The sequence below is a fragment of the Cupressus sempervirens genome, chromosome 11 (genome assembly GCF_028749045.1).
Source record: "Cupressus sempervirens isolate cs-2001-9-10 chromosome 11, ASM2874904v1, whole genome shotgun sequence".
Lineage (NCBI taxonomy): Eukaryota > Viridiplantae > Streptophyta > Pinopsida > Cupressales > Cupressaceae > Cupressus > Cupressus sempervirens.
The window spans coordinates 143685131-143708021 of NC_143128.1; the positions used below are offsets into that span (position 1 = coordinate 143685131).

The 22891-nt window shown below is 32.3% G+C and overlaps 1 protein-coding gene across 3 annotated transcripts; it reads left to right on the plus strand.

Annotated features, from left to right (window-relative positions):
• Positions 1 to 4333: 4333 nt before the first annotated feature.
• Positions 4334 to 10448, plus strand: LOC149528617 (putative eukaryotic translation initiation factor 5-2). 3 transcript variants are annotated; one of them, XM_089808388.1, is made up of 3 exons: positions 4334 to 4437; positions 4668 to 4722; positions 8447 to 10448. In XM_089808388.1, the coding sequence occupies exon 3, from the start codon at positions 8804 to 8806 to the stop codon at positions 10184 to 10186; it is 1383 nt and encodes a 460-aa protein (XP_089664514.1). In that variant the 5' UTR covers positions 4334 to 4437; positions 4668 to 4722; positions 8447 to 8803; the 3' UTR covers positions 10187 to 10448. The 3 variants fall into 3 exon arrangements, with proteins under 3 accessions (XP_089664514.1, XP_089664511.1, XP_089664513.1); XM_089808385.1 differs by lacking the exon at positions 4668 to 4722 and having other exon boundaries at positions 8437 to 10448; XM_089808387.1 differs by lacking the exon at positions 4668 to 4722.
• The last annotated feature ends 12443 nt before the right edge of the window (positions 10449 to 22891 follow it).

Sequence of the window (22891 nt, forward strand, 5' to 3'; positions counted from 1 at the left end):
ATTGAAGATGTAGAAGGGAAACTAGGAACACAAACCAAATGCAAAGAACCTTCAATTCTGACACAAGGTCTTGGAGAGGATCAAGACAATGACAATGATGCAAAGGAAGAGGAAGAGAGTATAGAGAAATAGGGAAAAGCCCTAGCACTTGTCACCCCATTAGTTAAGAAAGCCAAATAGTGCAAATCATTAAGCCTAAGGTAAGGAAGGATGCAAAGAAGGTAACTCCTAAGACCCTCTCTCCTCCTGCACCACAAAGATCGAGAACTAGAGCAGCAACAACAGCCAGTGTTGAGCCACCATTGAAGAAAGGTGTGGTAAATATTACAAAACCGAGTAAAGATTCAGGTGGTACAAGTGTAGTTAAGAGGAAAATACCAACCACTAAAGGTCAACCAAAGAGAAGAAGGTTAATAAAGAAAAGAGATGTTGAAGAGGGAGATGCAGAGAGAACCAAATCTAATGAATGTGGTCACCACCGAGTCATTGTGCATACAAATCCTAGAAATATTGACAAGGTATGTGACAACATTAGAAACTCTGTAGGCCTATCAGGTTTTAATTATGTCAAGTATGAAATATTAAGTGATGCCAACAAGTCTAAGGTAGAAGAGGCCATGTTAGAAATGATGGTTATGCATAATCTAGAACCTATAGAGATGGAAAATAAGATTCCAAATGATTTGTATAGTAGACTTGATGGAAAGTGGCAACAGACAACTATAATTGAAAAGAAAATAAGAGAAGGCACATTAGCCAAAATGATGCCTAAGCTAACAAATAAGAAAAGAAAACATTTTTGGAGAAGTATAGGAACAAAATTTGTTCCTAATTAATATAGAACATTCATGATTTTGCAAAATAAAGTTGAGGTTGTTGTACATTAAAATGAGTTATGTGGAAAAGAATTTTTGGACTAACTACACGAGGAGATAAATAAGAGAAAGAAGTAGACACTATAACAATTGAAGATGATCATAGTGATGAAGAAGATTAAGGTGTGTCAAGCCCACAAGGTAATATATCTCCTATTCATGCCACCACACCTAACACTCCTATAATACAAAAAATAAAGGACTACCCCAAGGCAGGAGAAACACAAGTCCAAGTTGTTGATTTTAATGAACAAATAAAACATATTGAGAAACAACTCCAATAGTCCTCACAAAAAAAAACATTGGTAATAGAAGCCAAGGAACCAGAAAAGTAGGCAGAACAAAAGGATCGAGACAAGGAATCAAATGCAGACCAATCTACTATAGGTCAAGAAGGATCACCAATCTCAGGACCTCTGGATAAGGGAGACAAGGAGACAATATAGAAAGGAGAGGAGAAAGAAAACATCAATGCAATTTCACAAACTAAGCTGGGTGTACTAGCTAGTACTCTAATCCCAACATTGACAGATTTTACACAAAAGTTGCAAGACCCTTCAGATAAGCTCACGTCGAGTGCTACCATTTTTGTTTCTAGCACTAAAACATAACTTAGACCAAGTAGTGAAAGCCCCTTGCCTACTTTGACTATTGATGTGTTGAGCAACAACACTCCAAAGAAGGGCAAAGGAAAGAAGAAGGATTGTTCTCCAGGAACTACTATTACCTTGGATGAAGTAAATGAGTTATCGAATTGGGATTTAAAGAATCTCACATTTGAATAGACTGTCATCTTGCAAGAAAGAAAAGGCAAGAAAAAATGAGGAGAGAGCAACAAAGGCAAGTGTTGCATGATATAAAGGATACATTTTTTGATGCTATTGATATACAAACCATTTATGAACTAATCCCCATTATCTCTCAATTAGTGTAAATTGTTGAAAAAGTCAACACTAAAGATATTGAAGTAAATGAAAAGCTAATGGACTGGTTTGAGAAAAAGATTGAAAAGAAGGTATTGGAGAAAGTTTCTATTGTGATTGCAGTAAGAAAAGTTGAATTGATGACACTTGTATAGAATATTGAAGAGCCTGTTCAGAAAATATAAAATTTGTACAATATTCTTTGTGACGTGCCCAAATTTATAAATGAGTTTTAGGCAAACATTCAGATGATTCAGGCTGATATGAAATTATCAAGAAACTCTATCGCTTAGTTAATCAAATCAAGCTCAATGCATTACAATAGATTATTGTTTGCACAAGGAAGGTTGGTCAGGATACATAAAATAGAGAGTAGAATTTGGCCAAACTTATCTCCATCTAGTTAATATTGATACCTCACTTGGAGGTTATGCAACAAGAGTTGGCTTCAACAAAGGATCTAATCCAAAGAGATCATAATCTTTCTATTACTGACAATTTAATTGACTTAGCTGCAAATTTGGAGATAAAGACTCATATTTTGAAATCAGTAAGAACCACATGAGATCATGCTCTTGCCATGATTGTTCAAACTCACAAACCATTCATTGACAAATATGGTTTGATTCCATCTACTCAGCCCCAACAACAAACATAAGTGGCAAAAACAAGGGGATAGATGATAAGAAAGAAACTAAAGGGGGATATATAAATAATAAATCAAGGGGACAAGATGATAGAATGGACAAAAATGATTAATCAGAGATATAGAGCTCAGAATGGCAAAAGTCAGACAAGGTATGACAAGCTACATCAAACTATTTGAGTCATGTAAAATATGTATTGTATACTATGTTGCAAAAGAAAGTTTTGAAGTTCTATAAGAACCGAGTCATAGGCATAGGGGAAGTACTATTATTTTTGTAATGTAAAGATGTAATCATGACAAAATGTTTTTACCACTAATGTCAAAGGGGAAAATTGTTGATCTCTCTAACTTTTGTTGTCTATTAGTGTCAAACACTTAGTCATATAAAAGGTAGAGTTAGTCAATCATCATTGTGACTGAGTTATTCTATATAGGTCGAGTCATGTAAAGACTTGTAAATAATCATATATATATGCTGAGCTCTATAGGAGTTGAGCAAGTCTTTGTTTGCAAAATACTTCCATATAAGCCGAGTTTAGTAAATGTCAAGAGGTCAAAGCTTATAGATGTCAAGTTATATAGAAGGAGCCGAGTTAGTTAACGCTGAGTAACAATAGGAAGAATAGTTATGACTGAGCATCAAAGTGCTGAGTAACACAAAGTTGACAAGAATGTCTGAAATGGTACAAACTTTAGGGTAAACCATTTCGAGCCGACATGTAAACAACATTTAATGATCATAGAGTTTGTTACAATGGTTGTTGCATGTCTTGACATAGATCATCAATCCCTATGAAGGGAGGACAACCAATCAGATGAAGAGGCAAATAGGGAAACATCTAGAAGACTCTACAAATGTCTTTAAATAGGTAGATCCAAACCCTATTTTGATATAGATGAGACAAAGGAAGCAAAGTATTATGCGAAGGAGTTAGGTTTTGGAGGCTGCAAGCGAAAGTTGTCAAGCAACAAAGTTAGTGACCTGATGAAGCAATGAAGGACAAAATAAAGATATATCAAATAAGATATCAAAGTAGAGATTAGAAAGAGGAGATCTGTAATCAACATTCTAAGTGCAGACATAAGGATCAAGTACTTAATCAGTTTTGACAGATTGAATCACGGTAAATCTCTTAAAAGAGTGGTTTTAACAGACCTTTGTAAATCTCTTAACAAAATCCTTACTTCATTGTAAGTGTTAAATCATTTAATCAAGGTAGACCTAATAGTCTTGTAAAGCTCTTAATAGGGAAGACCCCTCACAGGGTAGATCATCAAAAGTGATCAAATTTGTAGTCGCAATAGGCTAACTTTGTTGCTACAATAGTGAAGATTTGTGGGTGTCATCTCCACCCTAGTTTTATCTTCACCTTGGATGGTTTCTAGGTTATCAAAATCTTTTGTGTTATGCGTTTACATTTCATGGATGTGATACATAGTTAGATTTATTTCAACATTTGATATTTCAAATTATGTTATGCATAAGCTAGATATGAGATGATTAAAATATCTCGTATTTATCAATTAATAATCTTATTAAATAATTATAAAGATGCTAAATAATTAAGTAATTTAATATTTTAAAAAATATTGCCTTAATATTTTCTCTCCAAAAAATTATCTCTAGATGAAACAAAATCTCTTATATTGATATCTCCGAATTAAAAAAAGGTAATAACAAGTCGCATTTTATTTTGTTTAGGTGTTCATTAATTTAAGCGCCCTTAATTCTAATTAGTTTGACAAGCCCTGAAGTTCAGTTACGAGCGAGCCAGGGTTAAAGTTAAACTCCCCCGGTTAGGTTTTCTATCCGCTGATTACTGATTCTGGTATTTAAACGTAATCCTACGGCGTCTTATAAAGAGAGAACAGTCTAAAAACAATCTGCGCCTATATAAATCATAGGTCGCCGGCTCGAATCACGATCAGCGCATTTTTCTGAGAATTTTTCGGAGGGGGACATCCAAGGAGAAAGATCCTTGTAAATAAGGTACGGATAACCGCAGATTTAGTTATGACTTGCTTTAGTATATTGCACCGATTAGTATTTTATTTTTTAACTACTTGTTTTTGGTTTTGATTTATTGTTATTTTCGTCATTGTTTACGTGTTCCTGAATTTCATTGTTTATCGATCGAGTCTGGTTGTCTGTGTTTAGAGATCTTTATCTTCGCTTCATATTGCAGTTCTCAATTTTTGTCTGTAAACTCGTTTTTCCAGGTTTTTCATCTCTCTTTTGCGGGGTCTGTCAATATTAATTTTCTTTATTTTGCAGGTGCACTTTTCTTTATTTTTAACGAAATGCAATACATAAGAGTTTTAATATTGATTCTATTTTGCTTATTGCAGGTTCGATTTTGTTTTTGCAATATTTTAAAAAATACTGCTTTTGTGATTTTCCAGTTTCATTATTTATTGAGTTTTTATTTTCATAATCGTTTTCAGTGTGTTTGAAATAATATGCAATGCTCTCTGAAGTTTTGCCTTCAATTTGTTGTGTTTACGGTTATATTTGGACTTAGGGCCTGATTTGGAAAAGCGCGATGCTTTCATTATTCAAGCTCATTAATTTTAATTTGATTTTTACGAGAGTTAATATCAACTAAGTTTGCCTTTTTGGAGGCTCATCATTGCGCTTTATAATGTTCTAGAATTTGACACGCGCTTTTACTATCCTAAGAGATATATTTATTCATCTCCAGATCTGTTTCTTCAGTTGAACCTAGATAAATCTTTGGGTTCATGGAGAAAGAGAGAGGATGATTGGACCATTTCAATGCTTGAATTTTGCTCCATATCTCATTCCCCTATCAAAAACTACGCAATCAGTGTGCATACTTTATTAGAGCAAATTCGACAAATTTGATTAATTATTGATGAATTCTCTTATTTGAAAATCCATATGCCTAGATTCCATGGGGGTGAGTTTGAGTTTGGGATATGGTAATTATTAAATTAGAAGAAATGGAAAGGAGAGTAACCTCTCGAGTAACACTCCACAGCTCATCTTTTCCATCCTACGTAAGTTGACCAATAATTTAGTCTTTGTATAAGCAGGACTAATGTTAAATATTGAGTCCCAAGTTCAATTTAAATCCAGTGTCCAAATAATCACTCTCAACTGGGTGTGAGGTATTCGCTTCCACCTATTTGCACTGTCTTACCTAGTTGCCCACAGGATAGTATTACACCTCTTTAGAGGCTAAGCTACATTGTAGTACTGTGAAATCTCATTATATTTTTAGTCTGTCATATCATATTTGCATCTGGAAAGAGATAAATCTGTTTGTCATCCCCTCTTTAAATAGCGGACACATTAGAATGGCTTCAAACTATGTAGTACGACATTAATGGTCAAGAAGCTAATTAAAGCTATGGTCTGACATGACAGAAAACACATTAGCAACAATCTACGTTGTCTGTTACTTTACATGACAAATGCTTGCAGTTTAATTTTTCTGATTTGACTTGAAGAATGAGACAAAACATTTGTCTATTCTTAATAATACATAGATAATTTGGCCTACCTTTGGCACTTCCCGTTTTTCCTTCTGTGTTTTTATATTCATTTGTTAATCCCCCCATGTCCTATGTGGTCTATCTTCTCACTTTCAATTTGCAGCTCTGATTAGGTCAAGAACTACTACTCCTGCATCCTTCTACAGCCACTAAACTTGTGTCACATCATTTTTTTGCATGCTGCCCATGCTCTTCACAAACACAGTTTGTCAGTTGTTTGAACATCCAGAACTAGGATATTGTTTCAAATCTAATTTGGGTGTTCAATTTTTGCCATGTTTTGCTACATTTCATTGCATACTAACATGCAAAGGAAACAATGCAGATTTCCAAGGAAATTAGTGATTACAAACACAAATCTATTGACAACGATTCTGATATAAAACATGTATAGATGTTACATGAAATATACTTATGTTACAATGCTAGATGAACATCTTTTAATGTCCTCCTTTATGCAATTGTAACATGACCATAGACATGGGCTTTTATATGTTTATACATGTTGACATATGAGATATGCAGTTCAGTTATTAGCTATTCTATTTTATATTGTAGGAATACTGAAACCGGTAAGCTAGATATTTAATTAATTACCTAAGATGTTAGTCAAAAATATATTTAAGATGGCTTGTTGAGGGGTGGGGGTTCTCTTAACTAAGGCTAGTGCGTTGACGAAAATGCTTTTCATGGACACTTAATATGAATACTGTTCCAATTGGCATTGAAACTCTGACAATCAAATTGCAGAAGGCACCACATCTTGCACCTTGGCAATAACAAATTGATCAATGCACCTTACACATAGGATCACAGGAATTGATATCCAAATTTACATAATCTGTAATACTTTAAAATAACATCGAAGGTATATTTGAGCATGTTTTTAAGGAGTACAACCGAGTACAATCACATTTTAAGCAGTTCTCAGTATAAGCAAATGTACTGGTATACAGTGCGATTGTCATAAGAATGCATAAGAGAACAAATTTCTGTTCCAGTAAGTTTATGTTAGTTTCGTTTTGACCATTTTTTCCCGTCTTTGCACTTCTTAATTATCTTCTTGGTGGCATCTCATGTGTAACCCATGAAATTTTGTTCTTGAAGGACTTCCTGATGTTCATGAACCCATGCAAACCCTAAATTATATTTTTAGTGGCATCTTCCTTGGGACGCAGTAGTAGATTGGTTAATGTGAGTGTCTGAAAATAGAATTTGTGGTTCTTATTCATGCTTTCATAATCTACTCTCATTGTGCAAACCTAGTGAAACTTTGGACCTCTTTATAGTGCCCGAATTCATAATATAACACTTCTGGATAGATAAAATTTATTAGAGGTATTACTATGTATATGATGCCCTCTTTGGAAAGAGAAGATTGAAACAAAAGCTCTTGTAATTTTTTTTTTTCTTAATTTATAGATGGTGCAGGGGCAAATTCTTCACCTCATTGTTGAAAAAGGAAAAATAAAATTAGTCTTTAAAAGTTCTGGATAGCATAAAGAATCACCAAACCATGTACTTCCTCGATGCTCAGTGCTGTGCCATATCCAAAATACTATTCTCACCTTTTTACTCGCTTGTGCTGGTGTCAAGAAAAAATTCTATATTTGGAATAGACTAACATGCCATGTGCACAATCATAGAATTATTATTCTTTCCTTTCTCTTATCGTTGCTCTTTGTTGAGAGTGTACTTGCTTAAGCAGGATTTTTCAGGGTGTGCATTTTTAGGCTAAGATTCATATATTTGTGTTTATTATGCATTGAAGTGAATGAGACAATCAGACATTATTCTTTCCTTTCTCTTATCGTTGCTCTTTGTTGAGAGTGTACTTGCTTAAGCAGGATTTTTCAGGATATGCATTTTTAGGCTAAGATTGACCTGATTGTGATTATTATGTATTGAAATTAATGAGTTAGTGTAATTGTATTATATGTGATTTTTAAGACATTTTTTGTGAAAGAATTAAACAGTCGAGGTTCACATTGAATTCCATTTTGGATTGCATTATTTCCGAGTCTATTAGATTAAGGTAGAGGACTAGGTTCTGCTTTAAACTGTCTATTCCCCCCCCCCCAAAAAAAAACACAATTTAAACCAGAAACTAGTTCTCTATCTTAATTCTTTTTTCCCCTAATTCTTTATATAGTCTCTTGTCTACTATCGCATGGACTAGATTTCCAATTCTATATTGCTGCTGATGTATATTGGAGATTATGTTAGATTTGTTATGACCGCTGATGGAATCTGATAAAGTTTTAGAACTATATTTTTCTGGGGTCCTTTCTTGCATGGAAATGTTGGGGCCAAAATTTCATTCATCTAATGTGATATTTTCTGATCATTTTTATTTTACCACTAATCATTTTATCTCAAAATATATGCAACTACATGCTTTTTCATTTTCTTGGGATTTTAATTTTGCATGTCAATATTCTATTAGTCACCAAGTGGGGTTTATCTCTAGTGCATTGCAGTGAAGCATTGGACGCGGAGTTTGAAGGTTCTTTTATGTCTGTAGTCTCTTTTCATCACTGGGTTTGTGTGGAAGTTGTCATCCTATCTCAAAAAACAGGAATTAACAATTTCGTCTTGGAGGTGGAAGGGATTATCTGTATGCATTCAAGGCCAGTTCAAGATTTGAGGTGGTCTTTGGGTGGCAGTTGGATGCACCCATTTTTTATTGCACTAGGTATAGGGTTAAAACATCATCGAAGAAAGCTTTCTTCTTGGAAATCATTTTGTTATTCTCCGGTTCCTTTCTGAGCACCAGAAGATATAATTTTACCTCAGAATCTTCTTGTTTCCTTCCAAGTAATTGCCTGTCGGAAAAAATGGCTCTCCTAAATATTGGAGAAAGTAACCGAGATGATGCTTTCTACAGGTATAAGATGCCTAAAATGATCACAAAAATTGAGGGCCGAGGAAATGGCATCAAAACAAATGTTGTAAACATGGTTGATGTGGCAAAAGCACTTGGTAGGCCCCCTTCTTATACTACCAAGTATTTTGGATGTGAACTGGGTGCTCAGTCAAAATTTGATGAAAAAACTGGGACTTCTCATGTTAATGGCTCTCATGAAACTGCAAAACTAGCTTCACTTTTGGAGATTTTTATTAAGAAGTATGTGCAGTGCCATAAATGTGGCAATCCCGAGACAGAGATACTCATTTCAAAAACCCAGATGATTACTTTAAAGTGTTCTGCTTGTGGATATGTTTCAGATGTTGATATGAGGGACAAGCTGACTACATTTATTTTGAAGAATCCCCCAGAGAAGAAGGCTGGCAAGGATAAGAAGGCTATGAGAAGAGCAGAGAAGGAGCGTTTAAAAGCTGGTGAGGCAGCTGATGAAGACATAAAAAAAGCTAAAAAAGATTCAAAGAAAAAAGGCCATGAGGGTTTGCCACCGAAAGCCTCAAAGAAAAAACCATCCTCTGATGAAGAGCGTTCTCCTGTAAGCCAAGATGAGGGAGAGAATGATGACGATGATGTGCAATGGCTGACTGACACTTCGGCTGAGGCTGTACAGCAGCGAATACAGGAGCAGCTCAATGCTGTTACAAGTGAGATGGTCATCCTGGAAAACTTTGATGATCATAAAAAGGATAAGCCAAATAATGTTTCTGTCAAGAACGAACAACATAAGTTTGACAAGTCCAATGGTGAGGTTCAAGATAATGTATCTCTTAAGCAGCCAGGGAAGGATGCTGAAATAGAGTCCAATCTGGAAGAACTGCATGAGTTGAGTATTCATGATGATCTTGTCTTGTCCTTTAAGGATAAGATTAAGAAGAAAACATGTACACCAAGCCAAATAGCATCTTTCATGCAATCAAAGGATTCTTCTCCACAAGAAGTTATGAATGCCTACTTTGAAGCTCTTTTTGAAGGTGCTGGTAAAGGTTTTTCAAAGGAGGTAAGTAAAAAGCAGCAGTATCTGACTGAAGTTGTGCAGGATGAAAATTCGCAAGTGCTGTTGCTCAGGGCTATTGATGCATTTTGTAATCATGCCCGAGTTGAAGCTGTTAAGGAGGTCAGCTTAGTTTTGAAGTTCTTGTATGACCAGGATATATTGGAAGAAGAAATTATATATGAATGGTTTGACAAAGGTTCTGCAGACGTAGGAAAGAAAGCATCTCCAATTTGGAAAAATGTCAAACCATTTGTTGAATGGTTGAAGAATGCTGAGGCTGAGTCTGAAGAGGATCAGTAACTTTCTACATTTTATATGTTGGAGGATTAGGAACCTTTTGTGCTTGATATATATTTTGTAGCATTTCAGGGGCGGCTCTAAGGGAACCTTAGTACTTAAAATTTCTATAGTTCTAAGGGAATTTTAGCAAACTTAAAATTTCTATGTTTGCTCAGCTTTCTTTCTAGAAATTTTCTAGATTCTTTTGTAGCAGATGGCTATTGAATTATTGCTGTTGCTGTGCTTTTAATAATATGCGCTGAATGTTTAAAGTCTTCTGATATCCCTTTTTCTCTAGAATGTTTGTTAGTTCTTCACTATCTTTAAATTTTGAAGTCTTTGTATTGTGATTTCCATTACTGACTTAAAAGGAAAACGCTGCTTGTTACTTCAGCTGCTCAGACTGTGATGAATTTCTATATAACTAATTAAATGGGCTGCTCAGATTGTGGATCGTTAAATTAGCTTCTAAAGTCCCTTCTGAATGTTCTCATTCATAAGTGTCTTAGTTGCAAGTGATCTTTACCTTTTCACTTAATACAATTATAATTCTAATTTGGCCTGTAGAAGGTGAAACCCACGGTTTAACAACGGCAGTGCATAATACCTATGCCATCTATACCTTGTTTTTTATTGTATGTAAAAAATTCTTTTTATTTTAGATTTTAAAATTATTTGTAGTTCTTGGCAGATTATCATTAGCATTGGTGAGATGTGCTAGTTTTGATTGTTATGCCTATTGGCAATCAGTATGACAAAACTATTGGAATAGTATTATAGTATTATACTTTGAAACACAAAGTCAATGGAATTTTAATTATGATTTTTCAGATGTGTTTTATTAAAATGATCATAATCTGCGGATGAATGCAAGGTGATAGTTAAAGTTAATGTTATTAATGGCTTCAGTGAGTTGGCAACTATATAACGTTAATTCATTATGGGAAAGGACTGTTTGTTAATTTTTTTCAGCTGAAATCTATACAAAACATACAATCCTATAAATATCTGGAATTGATATACAATAGTTTAATGCTGATCGAAGAAGGCTATAGCAAAATCTAGACAAGTCATATCTGAACCAGACTCTCAAAAGAATTCATGCCCTTTCATTGGATACAAGTCGTTGTTGTAGTATCTAGTTTTGCTCTTCTTCTCTGTATTTCTGCGCAGCTCTTCACTATGTATTCCTTCTCTTGACGATCTCCCGTCCTTATTTTCCTTAAATGTGGTACCCCCGGTCTGCCCACGGAGGAACTTTGAAGAGTTGACTACCCCATTTTGTATTTAACGATAGGTTCTTTGAGATATCGATGATCACAAAATTGCCTGTATCACAACAATGAAATAAAAGACATTCCAGATGTCCTTTGCTCTGAAACATTCAAAGAAAATATGCTTAATCATTGCAGGTTCATGGACACATTGCATAGATCAATGTTGACATCCAGCAGCTCAAAAGGGAGCCTCTGCAAGATTAAGAGCCAATTGAAATTTCCTTCGTTGGGCGCAATAACATTGCTTCATAGCCTACTGATTGTTGCATGCCATTTTTAATTAGAGAGAGGTGTTCTAGATCTGAATAAAAATAGTGAAATAGCGAGGAGTTATTTCAAAAAGTTTGATAAATCAAATTAGCATTAACCTTTTTCAATTTTGTACAATCAGACCAACCAATTTTTTTTTAAGAGTTACCGTCAGAATAACTATCTTTGAGAAGCATAAAAGGGTTGCATGCCTCCCTAGGATTAGGATAGGTTTTTCAATGAGCAGCAGGTAGATCATATTCGCAGCTTAACTCTATCCATGATTTAAGTTGCCCTCATTAATGGATATTATCAAAACATTTACTAGCATTGAAATGCATTTATTGTAGAACATCCTTGCAGAAGAGCAGGGGGGTTTTTGTTTTTGAAATAGAGATTCCACTAAATAGCGCTTTATTAGTAGTATTATTATTAGTGATAATGTCATTATTAGTAATATTAATTCTAAAGTACTCCCAAGCTTTCCAAATATTCTTGAATATAGTGAGTGATAGAAATTTTAGGCACATTTGTGTTAATTAGGCAGGAACTAAGATATATCAAAATTGCTTGATGGTGCTCCCTATCAAAATTCTTACTTTCAAACCCATTGAGGACGCATATTTGCCATTCTACAATTGATTTATTGATTTATTGTTGATTTATGATTAAAAATTTTAGCTCCAGATACCTTACAAAAGAGATTACGTTTTTCCATGATGAAATCCATGTTTTCCTCATTGAGTTCAAAGAAAAGTGTAGTATCATCTGCAATTTGAAAATTTAAAAGATCCTTTAGGGGAAAGTGAAGATTCCCTTACTATGCAATGCAAGGCATCTAAAGCAATGACAAGAAGAGGAGCAAGGGAATAACATTTTCTGATCAGCCTTTCCAATTAAATGATTCAATTCTAGAACCATTGATTTCCGTTTGAGCTGCTACAACATCTATCGTGTGTGTGTAAACCAAGTGACAAAAATTGGCGGGAAGGATGCTCACCAACCTTAGGGTCAAAATCTTTGCAAGTATCTAATATTACACATTGAACGTAGCGATGGGTCTCTAATTTTTATCTTTGGGAAACTTGATAATCCCTCTATTATTGTTGCATCATTCTATTACCATATCATCTGTACCAAGAGATTCATCTATGCTCACTTCTTCAAGAGTGATGTCCTTGCTTAGATTGTTAATATTAACTTTAGATAAAACCTCTTGGCTTCTTGACAATGCATTTCATTGCCTTTCAAGGTAAACATCTTTTTTCATACTCTAAGAAGAGCCTTGATTCATCTTTTGATCTCGAAGGATTCTATTTTCTAACAAAATCTTGTCGATTCTACTTGGATGACTCTGTGCATTATTTAGCCAATTCATATTAGCATGTTGAATGTAGTGGAATATCACTACATTCAACATGCTAATATGAATTGGCTAAATAATGCACAGAGTCATCCAAGTAGAGTTCATCTGAATTGAGACACAACAAAAACATTTTGAACATGTCCTCTAGAACACAACCAAAAACATCTTCATGGAGAAATGCAAAGCATTCTCCAAACCAGTCCTATTAGACAACCTCACTGTCAACAAACTGCGAACCACATCAATTATAATATAAAGCACTTGAAACAATAAAAATACATCCATATAACATACACATCATATCCATAATTGCAAACTCATATCACTAAATGCAAAGGAATGTGCAAGAAAGCCCATACAGTCTTTAAATTTTCTTTCATGCATATTCCATCTCTTGATACTATAGCATTTTAGAAAGAGCAACACTAGAGACCCTAGGAATATCTAAGAGCATTTTTTCATACCTTTAAATGCTAGAGACTAGGAAAATCTACAATATTTTTGTAAATTGTTAATGAAAATTCTTTGAACATCGCCATTAAAAAAGTATAAGCAATTCGTAAATACAAGTATTTTTATCTACTGATGAAATTGGTTGTTTTCTCTTTAACACCATCTTTACAATGTACCAACCCAATCATAGTAATTTGTACACCAATATCATTTGAAAATGTCAAGGCATTGACCAATTGTTGAGAACAAGTAATTGAAGAACCACAAAAAGATAAAAACCAATGTAAAGCTTTATCTTCCAAGGAATGAGGGAAACATTTTATAAAAGTTTGGATCAAAATTAAATTCCATACCAAGATTTGATATGATTCATCTAAATATGCATGAAACACTTCAATAATTAAGATCAATTACCACATCCAATAGTAGATTTGAATGTTGGTCTATATGTATACCACTATCTAATCCACGCCAATTTAGTACACAAGGCACTCATTGATCTTACGCACATCTACCTCACAGACCTCTATTCACCATCAAAAGCTCTTCATAGATTTGTACTTTATGTGCTTCTCCATTAGTTTATTCATATGCCATTACATTACATCCTCATAGCATACCTCAGATACACAAGGTCTTCTTTATTTATATGGGCATCCAATCAAACATGTGTCACCCACACAAAACATGTGATGACCCAAAATCAAAAGGATAATACAATTGTATTTAGTACATTACCACTAATCCTAAATCTAGGAGAGACTTAAGACAAGCTTACAACATAGAACAAGAAGACCCAAACATAAATCACACTTAAAATTTATAAAATGCATATTACATTGCCAAAATTGTCGAAACACCACAATGAAGTCCAAGACTTGATCCACAAAATTTCTAGGCCCATTGATAGATCAAACTTGTCCAAAACATGATATAGTAGAAATATCAAAATTATTTGAGGAATTGTACCATTTTCTAGATATCAAGAACATCTGGAGGAACACTTTATGTATAATAATCAATAGGAAAATCCATAAAACATTGATTACTAAAAGCATACAAGTGTACCAAACTATGCAAGTTTGATGCAGACAAGGATGGATGACCTCAATGAGATAAGTCGAATTGTGTAGCATGAATAACACAAAAAATAAACAATAAGGAAGATGGGAGAAATATGCATAGTAAATTTATCGAACAAGATCAAATTGTTGGCAAAATGCATTCATACACGCTATGCTAATCAAGCCTTCCTAGTTTCAAACTTACAATCTTTGTTTAGACATCTAATTCTGTGTTATTCTAATTTTTGAAATCTCTTTTAATCTACCTAAAGGATGCATCGTGTTATAATATATAGGCATCATGAGACACCGACGGTCCCAAATAATAGGAAATGCATAGTAATAAATAAGACAAGTCTCAAATAATAGGAACTTGAACCATAAATAATGTAAGATCTAGTGATCTAAGATTTAGGGCCACACATGGTCCAAGAACATTGTGCTAAGAGCATCACAAGTCGTATATTTCCATCATGAGGTCATAATTCCCAAAAGGGTTATGGATAAGCAAGAACATGCTACTCAAAAGAAGATGAATCACAATAAGTGCTAAATAAATCCATATGAGTTGTGATCTAGGGAACATGATCAAAGATAGGTTCGAGATAAGATATCATCATGTTAGTCATCATGAACACACAAAGAATCACCAACATGATCTCTTATACTAGAAATAAGAACAATAGTGAACATAACTAGACTTTGGATGATGCAAGATTTTCTTAACCCAAGATGCTCCTACAATAGGTACTTTGGGTTGATAAGAAATCGAATCTCTCACTTTGCAACTCAAGAAGAACCAACTTGATCCAACTCATCTTGAGAAATCCAAGAAGAATCCTCATTAGATTTGTCCTTCTATTTCATCAAATACTCCATATATCCCTTCCTCTGGTGCTCCTTCCAATTCTATTATCCAAAATCTTCTCTATTTCATCCATCTATTTCTTAGGATACTCTCGTTTCACTTCTGAATCATCCTCAAGCTCATCATATATAAATCCACAACACTGAATGTAGGTAATATGTCCATGTCTTCAGGTAACTCCACTTCAAAAGCATTTCCACTATCAAACTTCTTTGGTATCTTACAAGGTACAAACTTCTTCATTTTTAACTCATTCGATAAAAAAATTCCCTTCTTCAAGTGAATCATCACTTTATCTTTGATTGCAAAATCCTTATGTATTCTACTTCTATTACTTGTCTCCTTATACTTTTGGTTATTATGCTCCAAATTATATTGCACTTCCTCATGTAAAGACTTCATAAGATCTACATAACTTTATGCTTCAACGCTTCTCTTCTCCTCGTGACCAAGATCCCTCAATTTTTTGTTACTCCCTTTGGATGCATGCCCATGATGTAATGCCCCACTCAGGAACTCGAAAGAAATAACCTAATATGTTACAAAGTTTACTAAACTATTTTTTTTAAAAAATAGTTTGAATAACATCAAAGTGACAATAATGTGGAAGCATATATACATACACATCAAGAACATGCTATCAATTACAAATACAATTTCAATTCCTCAAGGGTTCCTTCACATTGTGTCACATTTAAGAAAGTTTTTATTAATAAGTTTCAGTCTCAATTACAATGTCCATAATCATAAAATGAATAAACACATACATAGTCATATAAGCATATGCATAAGTACAACTAATAATATGAAAGCACATCTAATGAATAACATCTATTGCACATGTCACAGGGTATGTGAAAATAGATAGAAGTACATTAATATACAATACAATACCCTGTAGGATCTCAAAACTCATGATACATAGATACATCAAATGAATAGAAGTCTTCAAGATAAGAGGAAAAATGATAGTAATACCACTGTATCAAGGAGAATCAAACAATAACTAACAAATAACAACTATCGTAAATAAAAGTAAACCACCAATCACTAACTCCAATGATAAAAACACCACTAATAAATAATTGATCATTCATTAATAAAAGTCAATTGTCAACAATAAATGACATCCAATTAATGAGTAACAACTCATAATAAATACACCATCAAAAGTAATATCCAAAAAGTACACCACTAAAGGCAAATATATAAATAAAACTATGAAAGAGACTTAGGCTATATACTATAGAGTGTCATCACATGAGCCAACTCTAAGGTTACCTTGGTAGTCTCTCAAGACCTCGACCCCCTAGTGACTCTATGCGGAACCAGAATATCCTCTCATGAAGACGAATAAACTAGTCATACCTCTCAAGTTATCATCTCCATCTCATTCTTGGTCTATACAAGCACTCAAGGGATGGGCAAGGCAAACATTTCTAACTTATCTTTCTAGTGTATCTCAAGGAAAAGGGCTAGGCAAGATATTTTAATTACTATGTTATCACTTGTTACACAACTTACAATGAGTTATCCTAACAACCACTTTGGGCCCTAGCCCCCATTGCAAGCCACTCCCATAGACATGCACCAAGACTACCTTCCCAAAAAATCACAAACCACAATAGTGTCCCATACCACAAGAGTAATATTGATCGAATTTGGTTCCTTAATAGGCAACACAAAAAAATAACATTGGTTCTCAAAACTCAAGTTCTTATAAATGCTCAATAGCACAAAACTCATAAAACATAAATCTCAATTCAAATCATAAATTTCATCATGACATCCAATCAAATAATCATAAAAGAAAAATAAAAAAATGCGTCTAGTGCACATCCTAACTTGGCCAACTAAGCAACTCACAAAGAAAACTATCAAAAAAATAAATATCACAAGACTATAAATAGAATATCAGAGAACATATAGTTTTCAATCACATGATTTGATTCCACCAATTTATCTTGTTTGGTTTGGGTCATAAGGATGTGTTTAGAAATAAGATAAGAATATACATGTTAATATAAATTGTTATACTGATATACTTATTTAAAAAAATTAATATTGGATTGAAATATCCAATCTTTTTGTACATATAAAATATCATGCAATATTATCATGTTATTAATTTAAATAATCTTAAATTATAAATAATTAAAGTAATAACATAATATATATTATTAGATTAAATACTAATATTAATTTCATTTCTAAAACATTAATTTGATGTCTATTTAAGTCTAATATTAATATTTACTTTTCCTTTAATTCATAATACAACTAGAGATAAAATTATTAATTTAATTTAATTATTTATAATTTCTCTCATAAAGTCAAATAGTTATTAATTAAATGATTACAAAGGGAACTCTACCACAACTTTCCTTAAAATATCATAAATTTATAAATATTTATTCATTAACTTCCCTCTTGCATTAATAATTATAAAATCATGTATATGCAAACAAGAGTTTAATTAGACTTAAATAATCACTAATACTAACATCCACTTTAACTAAATGAGTAGTATTAATTTAATTTTTGAAATTAATTATTAATATTTTTAAAAAAATAAATAAATCTGAAATTAAATTATATTTTTATAAAATAAAAATAAACATGCATTTAGTATTTTCACATGTCTTTGATATCTCAAATCATGCAAGCATACTATACTTAGCTTTTCTATTTTTAGCATTTTTTTTTCATGTGCATGTAACCATACTACATTTAGCTTTCTATTTTTACCACATTTGTTTTCACATGCATGCAACCATACTATAATTAGTTTCTATTTTTAGCATATTTGTTTTCACATGCATGTACACATTTAATTACAACGTGCTTTCCTCTCAATTAATCTTTTACTTTTCAAATAAATATTGCAATTAAATTATTTTAGATGTAAGAAGAATATTCATCTATATTTAAAAAATTCATAATAACCACATAGTTCTAATGACAAATTTAAAGTTGAAACCTTAACTGTTCAATTTGTTGTTTTCTTCTAATTTTCAATAATCAAAACTTTCGTTATATTAGAAAGGGGTTTATAAGAATACAATCACAATAAATTTTTACATTTTTTCTATAATTTTCCTCAGTCAAGTTTTCTTGATTAATAAGTTTTCCTTTTTCAAAATCTACAACATAATTCTTTATTCAACAATCAATACAACAAATGATTAGCAATATGCAAACACCTAGGAAGACACAAAGTAGATAAATCTTTCAATAAAATTCTACCATGGGTTTTCAAACCCCACCTCAAAATCACAACCAAAATCTGAGACAATTTGTTAATGTATGTGAATCCAAACCCTTCGAAACTTTCAACAATTCTTTTGATCCAATTATAAATTTTTGCTCTAAAAACCTCAAAACCACAACTAACATCTGAGACAATATGTGAATGCATGCAAATCCTAAAACCTCCAAAACACTCAACAATTATTTTGATCCAATTTTAAATTTTGTTCCCCAAAACTTGTGTAATTGTAAAATGAGCTCTAGAGCTCTGATAAAGAGTTCTCCCCTAAATTGGGGCTCTTATTATATAACTATGAGATGAAATTCACTGATCAATTACTATTTATTACTTTATTACCTTTTACTTTTTCATCCATAGCTCTTTTAGATATTTAATTACAAAATATCTTAATTTAAATAATTAGCTCTCTCTTTAATTAATTTTCGAAGCGTTTTTAGTAATATATTTATTAATTTAATTAATAACATTATTTAAAGTTTATTATTAAAATAAAACTCCTAAATAATTATCATTAAATTAAATAAATATAACTATGCCACAATTAGAATTATAACTTTATCTTAAAATTTTGTTATTTTTCTCCTATTTATTAATTAGTACAAGCACTAATTAAAACATAGTTTATTATTTAAATTAATAATAATAATCAAAGCTCATTGTTTAAATGCAATTCTAATTTAATTATTATTAAATAAATAATTATAATAAAGTAATATTAAATCTGTAATATTTTAATATTTTAATTATCTCTTTGTCCAACTTCTCAAATTAGACTTTTAAATTAAATCTTTTAAACGAAAATACATATTTAATTAATTTATAATTAATTAAAATCATCATATTCTAATTTCTTTTAAACCAATTTTCTAAATTTAGACTTCTAAATTTAAATTAATACTTTTAAATTAAAGCACATATTTAATTAGTTTTTTTAATTAATTAAATATTCTCATGTTTTAATATTTTTTTTTTAATAAAAAAATATTTAATTATATGATTAACTCAAATATTACAATTAAATTATTTACCAAATAATTCACACAGGAAATCCATATAAAAGCAACATTACTAAAAAGACCAAAGATCAAAATCAAACAACACAGACAAAGATAAACTCACAGGTTTTAAAAAGGGTGGAAAGTCAGTTACAAGTTCTCCTTGCAAGACAAATATTTAGGCTATGGCTAGGATTGGACCTAAACATCATCTCCCCATTCTTACCATCGAGTTATTGTGATAGGGCATGCTCATCTTAACAATTCAGGGAAGTCGGTGCTCAATACTTAAATTTGGCATAAAAGACGAGCACATACATGTATATAAATATATCTAAACTAAACAAGCAATGTTAGGGAGTGGTACATTGTGTAGATCCCAACTAGCAAGTGACTACGACTCCCTCCTTTAACCACATCAAACACGACAAACAAAAAGATAAAACAGACAAACGCACCATACACATGCAAGTATGGGGTAAGTACCATAATAATTATAAGTCAAACATCAAATGTTTAGATAAAATAATGCATCGTTACGAATATGAAGTAATCATCATTAAAGCATCATCTGACATGGCTATGAAAGAAATCACATTTATTAACTACGAATCACTAAAGCATCAATAATGCACCAATAACCATAATCATTAAACATCACATGAAATATAGTCAACTAAGCAATCATCTTTGATATATCTCTAGTCCAAGTTATGAAATAATATCCTTGAAACTAACACATCCATGAAATAGGCATAAAAGAGGTTGGTAAATATAATAGAAAAACAAACTATGAGTGAGCATTACATGACAACTTCAAATGGTGTTTTTCCTATGCTTGTATTTATTGAATTTTTATATGCAAACTCTTCTTGAGCTAAAACTAAGTCCTAATTACTAAGTTTATCTCCAACTAAACATCCTAATAGAATACCCAAAATCTTAATCATAACATTTATTTGTCCATCTTCCTATGGGTGAAATATACAACTAAAATTAAAATTTGTATTCAAATTCTTCCAAAGTGTCCTTAAAAATATCCAACAAACTTACTATTTCTTTCTAAAACTATGCTCTTCAATAATCCATGGAATCTTACAATCTCCCTAAAGAATAAGTAGAAAATATGCACAACATCTAATGTCTTTCTACAAGGTATGAAATGTGAAATTTTAGAGAATCTGTCCACCACTTCGAATATAGAAGAATCATCTCTTCATCTCTTTGAGAAACCCATAACAAAATCCATACTAATGTCTTTCCAATGTTTACAAGTTATTGATAAAGGTGTATACAATCCAATATTTTGACTAACTCCCTTAGCAACTTGACAAATTTTTGAACTTTGAAAAAATTTAGGAACATCCTTGTGAATCTATGGCCAAAAGTACCCTTCATTGATCAAACACATTGTCTTGTCAATAACAAAATGTCTCAAAAGTCCTCCACTATAGTTCTTTCTAAACAAGTTACCCCTCATCAACCCTCTGGGTATGCAAAATTGAATTCTCTTAAAGTCCATCCACTTACTTTGGTTGACTACAACTTATACTTTACAATATTTCCAACATTCCACAAAAAAAGGATCCATTTCATATAAGGTCTTTCAATTATCAAACCCAAGTACTTCTACTTTCATCTTTATCAAAAAATTCCTTCTCCTACTCAATGCATCAACATCCTCATTTTTGTCCACTCCTATGCTTTAATACAAAGGTAAAATTATGTAAACATTCAACCCATTTCATTATATGACTTTGATTAAATTTTCTTTGACTTCCCATATATTGTAAGACCTTATGATATGTATACAAAAAAAATTCCTTTGGTATCAAGTTATGTGTCCATGTCTTCAAAGCTTGAACTATGATATTGACACAAGGAGGGAATGAACAACTAAATCCAAAGACACACCTAACTATTCAAACACTTTGCTAAGTAAACACAATGGAAACAAAGAAACAGAAAACAACACCAAGAAGAGAGAGAATAGAACACTTTTATTGATTCATCAAATTATCAACATACATTCCTAGCTATAAAGGCTTCTGGATTACAACCAAATACAAAATACAACTTCAAGATCCATAACCAAGCTTCAAATTCACAATTCCGAAAACATCTACTCTAAACTCTCTAAGTATATCTAACCTAAACCTAAACATTCTTATTTATACTTTCCAAAACAACCTATAGAATATTCTAGATCATTAAAAAATAGGAAGGCTGACTTTAAAATGATCTACACACATCCCAAGACAAGAATTGAACATTAAATTAACAATCCAAATTAATTACATAAGTTGGCTCAAACTAAGAACCAATCATAGACAAACTTGGTCAAAGAAATAATTGAGCATCAATAAATATTAGGCTCACTTAACACATGAAGGAACACTCAGTCAACACTGGATAGTTCGACCAATACTAGAAAGCTATAGCAACTTGACCATCAATAGTTATATAACTTGACCATCACTAGCTACAATAACTCGACCATCACTAAACAACTCGACAACAACAACAACATGGAAACAACTGGCAATTGACTTCAACATGTAGAATGAACAAAAATGAGTAGAATAGCAAGACAACTCAGGATACTCCTATATCAGACAACCGAGGTTGAAAGAAATGTTTCTCCTGAATCATTATGATGTCACAACTTGAGTTGAATCCCACCCAAATTGAGAAATCCATATAGCATCTTTAACCAATCTGTTCTTCAATTTCACCAAATTTTCATAGTAATCCTTTCCTCTTGTTATTTTACCAACTCTTTAATCCAAATTTGTTCAACCTCTTCAATCTACTGCTTAGGATAATCATCTGTACAAAAACTTCATCATTTGAGTCATGATACTTACACAAATTAGAAACATTGAATATATGAGATATATTCATGTCATCATGTAACTCAACTTCATAAGCATTACCATTGTCAAACTTCTTCAAGATCTTACAAGGTGCAAACTTCTTCATTTTCAACTTACTATATGTTCCAACAAGAAATCCACCTCACTTCAAATGAACCATAACCTCATCACCAACTTTAAAAACATGATGTCTCCTAGAATTATCAACATTCTCCTTACACTTATGATTACTTTGTTCCAACTTCAACTTCATTTCCTCATACAAAGACTTCATAAAATCAACAAAGTCTTCCCCTTCAACATTTCT